The 12,443-nt window shown below is 28.7% G+C and overlaps 1 protein-coding gene across 1 annotated transcript in view; it reads left to right on the top strand.

Annotated features, from left to right (window-relative positions):
• The first annotated feature begins 417 nt into the window (after positions 1 to 417).
• The window catches only part of LOC100568468 (gamma-butyrobetaine dioxygenase), a 58,789-nt gene continuing 46,763 nt past the window's right edge, over positions 418 to 12,443 (top strand). Inside the window, exon 1 of the mRNA XM_029489025.1 lies at positions 418 to 899. Coding sequence (XP_029344885.1) covers positions 693 to 899 — 207 coding nt within the window. The 5' untranslated portion in view covers positions 418 to 692. The remainder of the gene's footprint in view (positions 900 to 12,443) is intronic.

Raw genomic sequence — 12,443 nt, 5'->3', positions numbered from 1 at the left:
CCTTTTTGGCACCTAAACTATCTGGAACCGGTACCGACATTATTTGGGACCGATACCTTTTCTATCAGAAACCCGGAACCGAACCGGAACAGTTATTTTATTTATGGAGAAGCAGTACCGGAACCGATACTGATAAATTCAAAAGGTTCCAGTCCCTGATTATGACCCATTAAAATTATAACCCATGCCATGGTACTATAATAATATTATTTGGAATTCGTCACCGACGCGCCGCCGCCGCCGCCGGTACGCCGTAAACCTCGACCGGATCGGACGCGGTGCCGCCACGCCGTGCAACCGACGCCGATTCGGTTGGCCCCACTCCGATCACGTGCCGCACACGACAAGACCCGCGATATCCGTCGGACAGCGCGCGAACTCGACCATCGCCGTGTCCGGTTCCGTCGGCGGCGTTGCCCCCGACAGTATAGTCTGTGCACGCGGGCGCGCGTGCCATCTCTCGCATCGTCCGGCGAACCGTTTTCGTTTTGTCGCACGTACGAAATAAAACTTCCGCGCAATAATAAACTACCGGCCACGTTCAACCCGTAGATCGCGAGTGGTTTTCGATCGACAGCTGTTTACGTTTCGACGGCGGAAAGTAGTGCGGGTCGGCGCGTACATTAGCCCCTACCACCGAGCGGTGCGGTTACCAGTGCGGTAACCGAAATCCGCGGTATCGTGCGACCAACATGAACGGCGGCGGTGTCCCGAGGTGGTCCGCGACCGATGGCGACCGTGAAATCCGGCTGGACGACGGCTGTGGAGGCGGAAGCCGCTACCCTCACGTGTGGCTCAGGAACAACTGCCCTTGTTCGTCGTGTGCGTCCGCCGGGTCCGGTTTCCGGAAACAAGTGATCCGCGATTTTCGGTTCAGCTCGACGCCGACTCTGTTCCAGGTAAGCCAACCACTACTTTCATGAAACTTTTTATTTTTTAATTACATTACTGTACCACACCAGTTTTACATTCAGTGATATATAATATAATAATACTATTAAAGTTGGGCATTATTCGGTAAAATGATAATATATTACATATATAATAGTAGGTAGGACGTATATAAGATCATGCCGCATTGTCGCTGAACACCATTCATCCCTCCAACAGCTTCCACAACCGTATCAGCTATTAGCATTTATAATGCCATTTTACAGCACATATTTTCTTTGGTTACAGAGATATATGATAATTTTAATAATAATATATATTGACTAATAATTTGATGACTTTAAAAGCGGTACATAGTAAAAGTACTTCGAAATACTGAAATAAAAGGTTATTCGTATAGGTACTACAGTTATTTGACATTATAGAATTTTCGATATCAATAAATTTTTTTTAAGTGACCTAAATCATAGTAAAATCAATAAAACAGAAAATCCGTTCAGAATCTTAAATTATACTTTCGACAAAATAATACATCTATTCCGGTACAGGTACTTGTGCATGGTTTTTCTAATTCGTTCTTTATTTTTCTCGTGAATTAATACACTTTTGTGCTTTTCTATTTTTTTAATTCTATTAAATCTTACATAACATAATATTATATTATAGATAATATTGAGAACTTTGGCTCCACTAAGGCTGGTTCTTACGACCTCCGGTTAAAGTTAACCGACACTTAACCGGCGGAATTCTGCCGGTAATATAATCTGTTATCATCCAGTTAGCGTTAACCGACACTTTACCGGACATTGTAAGAACGGCCCTAAGACGTACTGTAGCTGTTTTTTTCGATTAGTACTTGAGTATGTGCTGATTATCCGGGATCATCACATTGCAAATAACCGATTAAAAATTAAGTATTAACACTTAATAATATTAATTTTCAATCGCATAACTACAATCTGTACTCCACTATTTAAATCATATTTCATTATCCGATGGAAAAAACTCTAAGCCTATTCTAATTTTCTCTGGAAAATTAATAGTTACCCATACTCATGAACTATTGTATTATTTTCCCGCATGTTCCAGTATTTGAACAATGCAAAATTTAAGATTGTGTAAATTTTTTTTTTATTGCACTTGAAAAATAATAAAAATACATTGTCATCACTTTGTGTATAATACTGTTTTAAGTTCAAAGTTTTGACAAAATCACGAAATTTGCAAATTAATTTGAAGTAAAAATATATACAATTTTCAATTTTAATAGCTGAGGCTTAAAAATGTAAGTCGTATAAGGTTTCTCAATTTTTTTTCGGACTGGAACTGAAAAGTCTCTAAATACACAATTTTTTTAATGGAAAATTATATTGTTCTACGATGTTGGATATTAGCAATTGGATATAATAAAAATAACGATTTTAGTTATTTTGTCGTAACTTTAAAAACTATTATTCGTAGGAACTTGAAACTTTTCGTTAGCAAGTATACATATTATTATTTGTGTGGTTACAATCCAAATCGTGCAAATGTCATTTTTTTAATATCGAGTTATACTATATTTTTTTACTATGAAAATGGCGAGAAACTGAAACAAAAATATAAATTTTGCTGTATCTATAATATTTTATGGGTTAAAACAGGTTTGAAAATTTGCTTTTATTCCAAAACGTTTTTTACCATCGTAAAATCAAGTCAAAAACGTGTTATTACCATTTTGGTTCAAAACATGCTAGATATTGCTTTTTATAGTATTCTTTTTTGTATACGACAAAATTACATTTTCGAAAGTGTCATTTCCGTATATTTTTGCAAAACGTGTTATTGCTCATGTTATACGTTTAGGATGGAAAAAAATTTAAAACAAAACGTATTATTGCCATATTATAGTAATATAGAATTAAAACTATTATTTACAATCAGAATTATTGAAAATTAATAGTTTTATCAAGCTAGTGCAAACTTTATCTTGAAAAAGAAGACAAAATTGTTGAACTGAAAATATTAACATGCTATCAACTGTTATGAATTTAATCTTTCTAAAAATCTCACCAAAAATTCGCCACTGTTATCGGGGTGTCTAACAATCAATCTTTATCAATTTAAACGTACGGTGAAGTATCAGATATAGATTCTGTACCTATACCTATATTATTATATTGTATAAATGTTTATTTTATTGTTTTTGAATTTTTACTGTAACACATTTTGAAAAAAATTCGGGAATTTTCTTTCTTACCTCAGCACAACACAAACGTAGTATCCCCTAATTACTTATCTTTAACATTACCTCTAACATTATGACAATCGTTTATTAACGATTCAATTAGGTATGCAATAATTATTGCCTCTGTACATTTAACTGACCTTCTTATTTACATTATATTAATATCGATTAGCTAAAAATTGTATTTAATATGTACGTACCTATTATCCTTTTGTTTGTTTTACTCTAATTGTTAAGGTATATAAAAGTGTTGTGTACTAGAAGCTAATAAAAAAGTAGAAATTCATATTTCTACTATACATTAACCAAATGAAACATAAAAATAGCCTTTCTGAAAAATTCTGAAAATCTCAATACCATATTTCGTATTGTGACCACACATTTATTATACACAATTAATTTTTAAAAACGTAGTGGTAGATTAATTTTAAGTCATTTCTACAACGAATATATTCCCACCATTATGCGGTACATATGTATTTACTTAGTTATTTATAACTTAAGTTATAAGAAAACCGATTATAATATTATATTATGTCATTATGAAATAATACTCAATAGTTGATGTAAGTAGGTACCTACCTATAATATTAGGTATATTATATCAATTTGTCATTGTAAAAAATTAGTTCAATATACCATACTAATAGAAAAATAAATACATTTCTATTATAAATGTACCTATAATAAAATATAGGCTAATAGATATTCAAAATGTATTTTCGTATGCAATGATTGTTGAATTAAAAATTGAACTCATCCATAATATCCTAATCAATGACAAGGTACATTCATCACCTACTAAGCTATACAACAGAGTTACTTACCCAATTTTTCCCCCAGCAATTAAAGTTCAAAATTCAAAAAATGTTAATTTTCAAATGAACACAATTTCAACTAAAAGTTTAATAAATATATTTGTACAATAAATATTATACGACTGTAAGTGACTGATATATAAAATGTAATTACTTAGTGCTTGATCAAGTAATAACATAATGTAGTTGCACTAGTTGGTAACATTTTAGTTGATATCTACCTATTAAATTATTTGTTGGACTTCTATCCCCTATCAGGTATACTCATTCCAGATCAATGACATAATGTTTCTATGCACTTCTATTAGGTTTTCAGTACCTAGTCTAATTAATTTAATAGAAGTTTTAAATTTGTTTCAATCATTTGAATTTCATTTTTGAATATTGTATAATTCCTTCCATTTGACTTAAGTTCAATAATAAATAACTATCAAGCGTCATATTCTATTATAATGGGAAGTGTTGATTTAATTGTCACCCTTTTTTATACTCTGAACTGTATAACCGAAAGTAGACCACTTCCGCATTACTTCATAAAAGTCCTTTTGCACAAACATTTAATGATGATTCACCAGCATTTATTAAACATCAATTTAATTATTATCTATTTCGTACTTTGTATGAAGAAACTTAACCAACAATAACTGAACTATATTGATATTTTTTTATAATATTAATTAGTACACGGTAATTATTAAATGTTTCAATCTTGACACGTCGAAACACCAATTGAAAAATATAATTAACAATTTACATAAGTATAATTATTATACCTAAATTAAATTATGATATAAAACTTTTTAATATAATATTATGAAGGAAAAAATATTACAATTTATTATTCTATTGGAGAAGAACAACTATTCCAAACAATTGACTAGGTAGTATAAATATTTTAGTGTGTAAATTTATGAACAATCGTTTGATAAAATATTACTTAAATCGTAATCTTTAATCTTACACTTTTATATACTCAATAAAAATCCAATTTATTTATTCCCTATATAAATATCATATAATATAAAAATTATTTTTCCGGGTTCGAACTTTTTTTTATGATGTGTTTATTGTGTTTATGTTTTTAAAATACCTAGTTGGATTGATAATAACAGCGTAGGTTTACCTTTTTCAAGATTTAATAACCACCCACGAGGCCACAAATTTAACAACAAAAATACATAACTTACAAAAATGTTGTACTATATAATTAAAATGTTACGCCAATTATTATTTGTTAATAGGTAGGTATGTTATTATTAGAAATTGTTATAATGTTATCAATCATTATTTTTATAAGGTATAACCAAGAGTTCGAGAATTTTCAAATTATTGAATGATATTTTTTTGTTAAATTAATAGTTTATTTTTACATTTTGTAAGTTATCAAAAATATTAAATTAAAGTTGTTTTTTAGTTCACATTTTTATATCCAATTATTATCATTTCTGTAGGCTTACAATACGGAATTTTGTATACTATGTAGGGGCTCAATGTATTCCACTCGGAAAAAATTAAATCAATGTCAAGATGTTGATTTAGAAACAGTAATAATAGATTATATTTAAATGATTTATAATATTTTGGTATTTTGATTTATAACAATATTACACTTTTAATATAACATATTATTACTGTATTTGGTCCGTAATCACTTAAAAATAAAAATATTACTACAAAATAAGTATACTAATATTAGTAATATTATATATAGATGTCTGTGGCTTACAACCTAGAATAATACAATGATTATTGATTTATTATTGATTTTAGGAATACGCTATATTACAGACAATATAGCGTGACAATTATTTTTAGAAGTTTAGATGAAAAAATTTTAATTAAGAAACGAGCCGTGAAAATGGAGAATTAAAGGGAAAATAACCGGAGGGGATTGAGAATTCAGGAAAAGACTGTAATAGATGGCGAGGTATTATAAGTTTATAATATAATGACTTTGTTTAAAATTTTAAAATTAATTTTGGATTGGATTTAAGATTTTGTGTAAAATTATATTTATAAGGCCAATTAAATAATAATTATACAATTCTTAATTACGACAATTTAATTATTTATCACTAATGTTATCAACGTTATATTATTGTTTCATATTTTCATAAGTAGGCGCCTAAGCTATTACGCGAATTGTAATGACAAAATTCGATACATTGATAGTTTGTAATCAATCATTGAAAAAAATTAATAATAAAGATTTGAGTTTATACCTATAGTTTTCATATCATATGGGTCCATTAAAATGTCCATCAAGAACTATAAGGTATATTTTAATGCATTATAGGGTATTAATTTACAAACATCAACTCTCTTTATATATTTTAGTCTTCGCTTTTGCGTTAACCATCATATACGTATATCAGCAATGACGGTATCATGTTACAATGTTCTAACAATACAAAACTATATTTGTATAATACAATACGAACACTGATAGAACATCGATTTTAATAGAATTTAAATTGCTTTTTATTAACTAATTTTACATTAGCTATTACGCGTCACTTTAATCATTTAAACATCGAACAGTGTAATTATATACTTATTCGAATTCCCCCTTCACGTACACACTTTCAGCTATTTCTTTACCCAGCCTCTTATCCGCAATATATTCTATAATATTACAATATAATATATTATTATTATAAAATATATTATTATCTGTTATACATTATTATCTATTATATTATAACTGTGGCGTTCTGAAAAAAATATTAATTTGAGGCAAAACAAAAAATTAAGGACCTACTTACCCAAAATATGGATTTTTACATGTCCTATAAATAATATTTTAATTTAATTTTTTTTATAATTTATTATATATTTTAAAATGTATTACACACCCGGCTACTTTAGACTCGAGACTATTGACTCAAAAAACCTGCTTCGTCACGCCACTGTACATTATATGATCCACCAATCGTATAATCGTAAAATCGACAGTGCAGAGACTTATCTAGGTAGAAATATTAATTGTAATTATCTTATAAAGGTATGAATCTAAATGTTATCTATTTATCTATCTTTGATGAAAACTTCAGTTATTTACCGTAATATTCGTCTAGATATTTTTTCTAATATTTTGGAAATTATTTCAATAAATTTTAATATTGTTATTTATGTCCCTGGTAATATGTACTGTTTATGACGATCACATCAACAACGACGACTGGATGATAACGATTTCTGTTATAATATTTCGATATTATTATAACTCATTCGCCATTACTTATCAATCGTTAGTGGTTAGTTAATAGTCTTTTTAGATGTATAATATGGAAGCTCAATAGCCAATAGTTCCACATATAAAATAATATTCTCTCGGAATTTCGTATAGTGATAACCGTACGCCGAAATGCCAAATTTCAGCAGCAATAATATTGTGTGGTAATAAAAATTAAGTGAATGACGAACATTATCATTTATTTTATTTTGGTTATCACCTTATTTGAATGTGACCATCCCCACATTGTGTAATATTTAATTAATAAATACATTATAGGTATATTTTATTTTATTATTTTTTTTAATGATTTATGAAAATAATGGACCGTCCGGCTGGAACATTGAGAGTCCGAACGTTGTAGAAATTATAAATAACTAAAAAATAATTATTTCATTAAAAAAAAATTCTTGATTATGTACAGCCTAATGAATTGAAATAAATATATTGTACTGGAAAATGTAGCCTTTTTTTTTTAATCAGAACAAAAAAAATATTAATTATTGAAGCAACACTTTAAAATCGAGACACATTTTAAACGTTTTAAACAAATACGAAATGCGTTGTTTACATGATAGCCTAATACATTTTTTTGATATAATAACATTTTAATCTCAAATCACTCTTTTTTTTAAAAATTGATCCGCTTTTTATCTAGATAAATTATGATTATCTTTAATCTATTAAATAGATAATTTTAATTGACTTATTTTTATGTTTATCTAAATAGATTTTTGTCTATTATCTTTATCCAAATAAAAAACTATTTATACACTGATAACCAAACTTAGTAATATCATGTCCTTCTGTAATGATATATGGATTTATATTATTTTTCACAATGCAGAGGGTTAATATCCAATGGTAAAGTAAATGGTAATTGGTAATAGGTAGGGTAAAGTAACTAGTAGCGTTGTATTGCGTTACTACAACTTTAAAATAATATGATGTGTCTTATAAACTATATATATATGTATGTATAGTTTTTACCTAAACCTATCTACCTGATAGCTTCCTTTTTGCCTCATTCAAGAAGCCAATATAAAATGTCATAACCGTTGTTGGATTTCAAGGAATATGTTTATATTATAATCATACCTTTACGGCTTTACAGGAACCGTAACTATGTAAAAAACCATCATCGGAATTCGGGACCGGAACTCTTATTTAATTTTCTCTTCATACATTCTACCAATTATACCTTTTTTATGTAAATTCCACAGGTACTATTTTTTTCCACAAACAGAATAATATTATGTGAATTTCGCCAGTACTAATTTTGGCCGTAGGAAATATCCTAAAAAACCCAATTCTAGACCATTTTCCTCCATTATCAAATTAAGAGCTTTTTCATTTAATTACTAATTTGAATACCCATCACTTTCACTTTCATATTTTGACCAAGAATATTGATTTATGTAGTTGTATGTACGAGTATGAAAATCAATTAAAATTAAAAATCATTGTGATAAAATATAGTTAAAAAAACATTGTTTATAATATTTTAGAACTACAGTCAACTCGCGATATAAAGAATATCGATATAACGAAAATCTTGATATAACGAATAAAACTACCGGTCCCTTGAAAATATCGCGGTATAATATAATTTTCGATGTAACGAACTTTCGATTTAACGAATTTTTTTCTCGGTCCCTTTGAAATTCGTATATCGCGAGTTGACTGTATATAACTTACAATTACAATTTACAATATAATATACTAGCTGTCGTACTCGGCGTTGTCTGTGCCAATGATGTATACACCTAATGTCTATACCTACCATATTTCTAAAAATTATAATAGTAATATAATATCTAACCAATGGGTAATGACAACCATTTAAAAAATCATGCCTGAACCACCCTTTAGCAACCTGTAGGGATTGAAAAAATAACCTATAAACACTCTCCAAGTCTCAATGTCTACTGAACGAGCCTATAACTTCGGATTAATAGCATCCATTTTTATAAAATAATATAGAAAAATCTTCGTAATTTTGTAAATTACATAATAAACTAGGACTGTTATATTATAATAAATATACTTGTATATGAATACAAATGAAATAATTAATTTCTGAAATAATTTCATTCATTGAACAGTTAATAAAATGTATAAAATAGTTTACGACAAAATGTAAATCTGGGCCTATAGATACATGAATGTTAAGCAGAGATCTGATATGTGATAAAACTTTTGTATTATTTAATACCATATTTATGTATATTTTTTCTTAAACACCTAACTATTTTAGATATAAAATAATTAGAGTTCACCCGCGCAGTGTCTCGAACACACCAAACCATATACGTGCCGCCAACTCAATAACGATTATTATTTTATCACCATATTATAATATAATAATATTATAGTGGTTTGCGATGTAATAATATTGTTGACGCGAGTGCAGTCTAGCAATTGTGTATTCAAATGCCAGCGGCCCTAAGCGCCATAATATTGTGCACCGCGCGTTACAATAAACGCGTATAATATGTATTTTCACCAAAAATAACACCATACAATAACGTGCTCCAAGTTTTGGAAATAAAACCATGATATTATGTAATATCCAAAAACAGAATTATGCTCCTCTACAATAATAACAATAATAATAATAATAATAATATGTCTATGGCGACCAGTGTTTGTATAAACGGTATATTACCTACGTGAAATAACGTTGCACAGGAATTCAATATCTTCTATTGTGTAGGGCCCATTACTGTAGACATTTCCGAAGTGGAGATCGATTTAAAATTTGACGCTCTGCTGTTCTATGGTTGGTTTCTATTTCATCTCGTCATAAGTAGGTATATTATTATTTATCGGTGTAGTGTATGAGTTAAATTTGAATTCAAACATAAATCCAAATTTCATAGGAAAAGTGATTCTAAGTAGACTGGGTCGGCCTGTATTTTTAAGAATATTTGAAAAGTGTTTGATATTATTTTATATTATTATTATATAAGTAATTTAATTTTCTAATAATTATAGACATGGTAATTTGAACTAATTAATTATTATAATATTGTATCACAAAACATTGTTATTAATTTATAAGTCAATTGCAATTTTGTGAAAATATCAAGTAAGTATCTTTGGATGCCCATTTTTCGATTAAGACAAAATAATAAAATCTACTTTGTCAAAAACAAGTATTTTAGATTTTCTCCCTTCTCTAAAGTTGTAGGGAGCTCCATAAATCTAAAACTATTACCATTATTATAATATTTATACGATTATACTATCTAATATACACAATTTATTTTCAATTTTCTCATTTCAAATATATAAATGTAGATGAATTCGTTTAATATCGTAAAAAAAATGTAAATATTTTATTTTTATATTTAATTACAATATTAACAGTATGAAATTTAAAAGCACGTAGCGCTAATGGCCAAGCTTTCAAATTGTAAATAACCAATAAAAAAAACTCTATTTTTTCAAACTCCAAAGAGTTGACGTTTTAATTGAAATGTTCCGATGTCCCTTTGAACGCTTCGTGGATCAGTAATGGCTGTGCAAAAGGATACACACAATTATGTAAGTAATTCACAAAATAATTTCCATTGACCTACGATACGAAGAAAAAGCTGCAAAATGCATGGGGCTTTGAGTTATTGCTTGGAAAGTTGATGTTTAAACAATATTGAACTTCAAGCTAAAAATAATCTAAAAGCTAAATGCGAACTTCAATTAAGCATTTGAAAGTCCAAACTCGAAATATTACGTAAATTGTATTAAACAACAGGCTAGTCATGTTATTGTAATTTAAATACAACAATATTTTAACAAAGAATATGGACAAATGCTATTTGAATTTAATAGCATTGAGTTCTTATAGAACATTTTAGTTTTAGATTTTTACATTGAATTTTCAATAGGAAGTTTACATAGTTAGGAATTCATTTATTATTTGAAAAACAATATTTAACACTTCTTGGCTAAAAACTATTTTTCTAAGTTGTGTGTTTTTAAATATTTGGACATTATGAATTCTATTCATGTAATAATATTATGCATTATCATTGATGATTAGATTATCACCTACCTATTAATCTTTACTTATTATTAAATAATAAATTCTTCAAACATACATTAATATAAATTCATCATAACTAACATCTGATTATTAAATTTCCATCATCTAATTCAAATAACTATCATCGGTCTCATTCAGGGGCGTCATTGGAGCGGGGTACACCGGGGAATTTTCTCCTTATTAGTTATTAGATTTTTGTGGGCTTGTCAAATTGTTGGTGTTGGTGTAACAGGCGATATTACCCGAGGGTAAATATATACTGTCTAGTATATGTTTACCTTGTCGGTAATTATAGTATATTTATACCCACCTAAAATGACATTTTTACCGGGGGGTAAATATATCCTAGTATATATTTACCCCACAGTGGATGTCAAAATATCCCAGTATATATTTACCCCTGGTAACTATAACCTAGGATATATTTACCGGGGAAATATTAAGGGTAATAGAATCCTATGACAACAGCTAATTTTCGTATGGTTGGAATGGCAGGCAGCGGCCCAAAACCCGTATTCGTAAACCATTGTCATTTTTAAGGAACATCCGCTGAAAAAAATATTTTACAACCGACACTTTAACAGCTGATTGATATCGCGATTTTAATTAGATATCTGTTAAGAGCTTAGTTGCTTATTGTTTATTTTTTGCTGTTATAAGTATTTAGTTTTATTTAGTTATAATATATGTATAACCTAACCTTGACATGATTTAGGGTATAATTCACCAAGTACAAAATTTGTATATTCTAATTAGATTAAAATACAATGGTGGTAATAATAATAATAATACCTGGCAATAAATGTTAAACAAGGATATAACAATTTTTTAAAACTTTTGTTAAAAAAAAAAAATTATTATTAAATTTGGGAGAGGTCCGAATGACGTTAGACATTAAGCATAGGCTCATTTTCAAATAAGTTATTACTTTTGAATTGAGAAATATAATAATAATAATACATATTACATATAATACATGAATGAACGGGGAAAATATTCTGAATATATTCATTTTATATTTTTATATAGTTCGTGTGTGGCGTCCGTAGCATGCACACTAGTTTTACTACGCTCCGTCATTTTATCACCATAACATATTTTTCACCTATTTTTCTGCGCCAAAAAGGTTCATTTAGTGTTAAAATGAATATTTAAGGGGATTCAATACCGGGATTTTCTGTTTTCGGCTAACACACGCGTAACATAGTATTTTAAACTTGTTTT

This window comes from Acyrthosiphon pisum, chromosome X (genome assembly GCF_005508785.2).
Source record: "Acyrthosiphon pisum isolate AL4f chromosome X, pea_aphid_22Mar2018_4r6ur, whole genome shotgun sequence".
NCBI classification, from domain to species: domain Eukaryota; kingdom Metazoa; phylum Arthropoda; class Insecta; order Hemiptera; family Aphididae; genus Acyrthosiphon; species Acyrthosiphon pisum.
The sequence above is the reverse complement of the archived record's forward strand: the minus strand, read 5'-3'. Positions and strand labels throughout refer to the sequence as shown.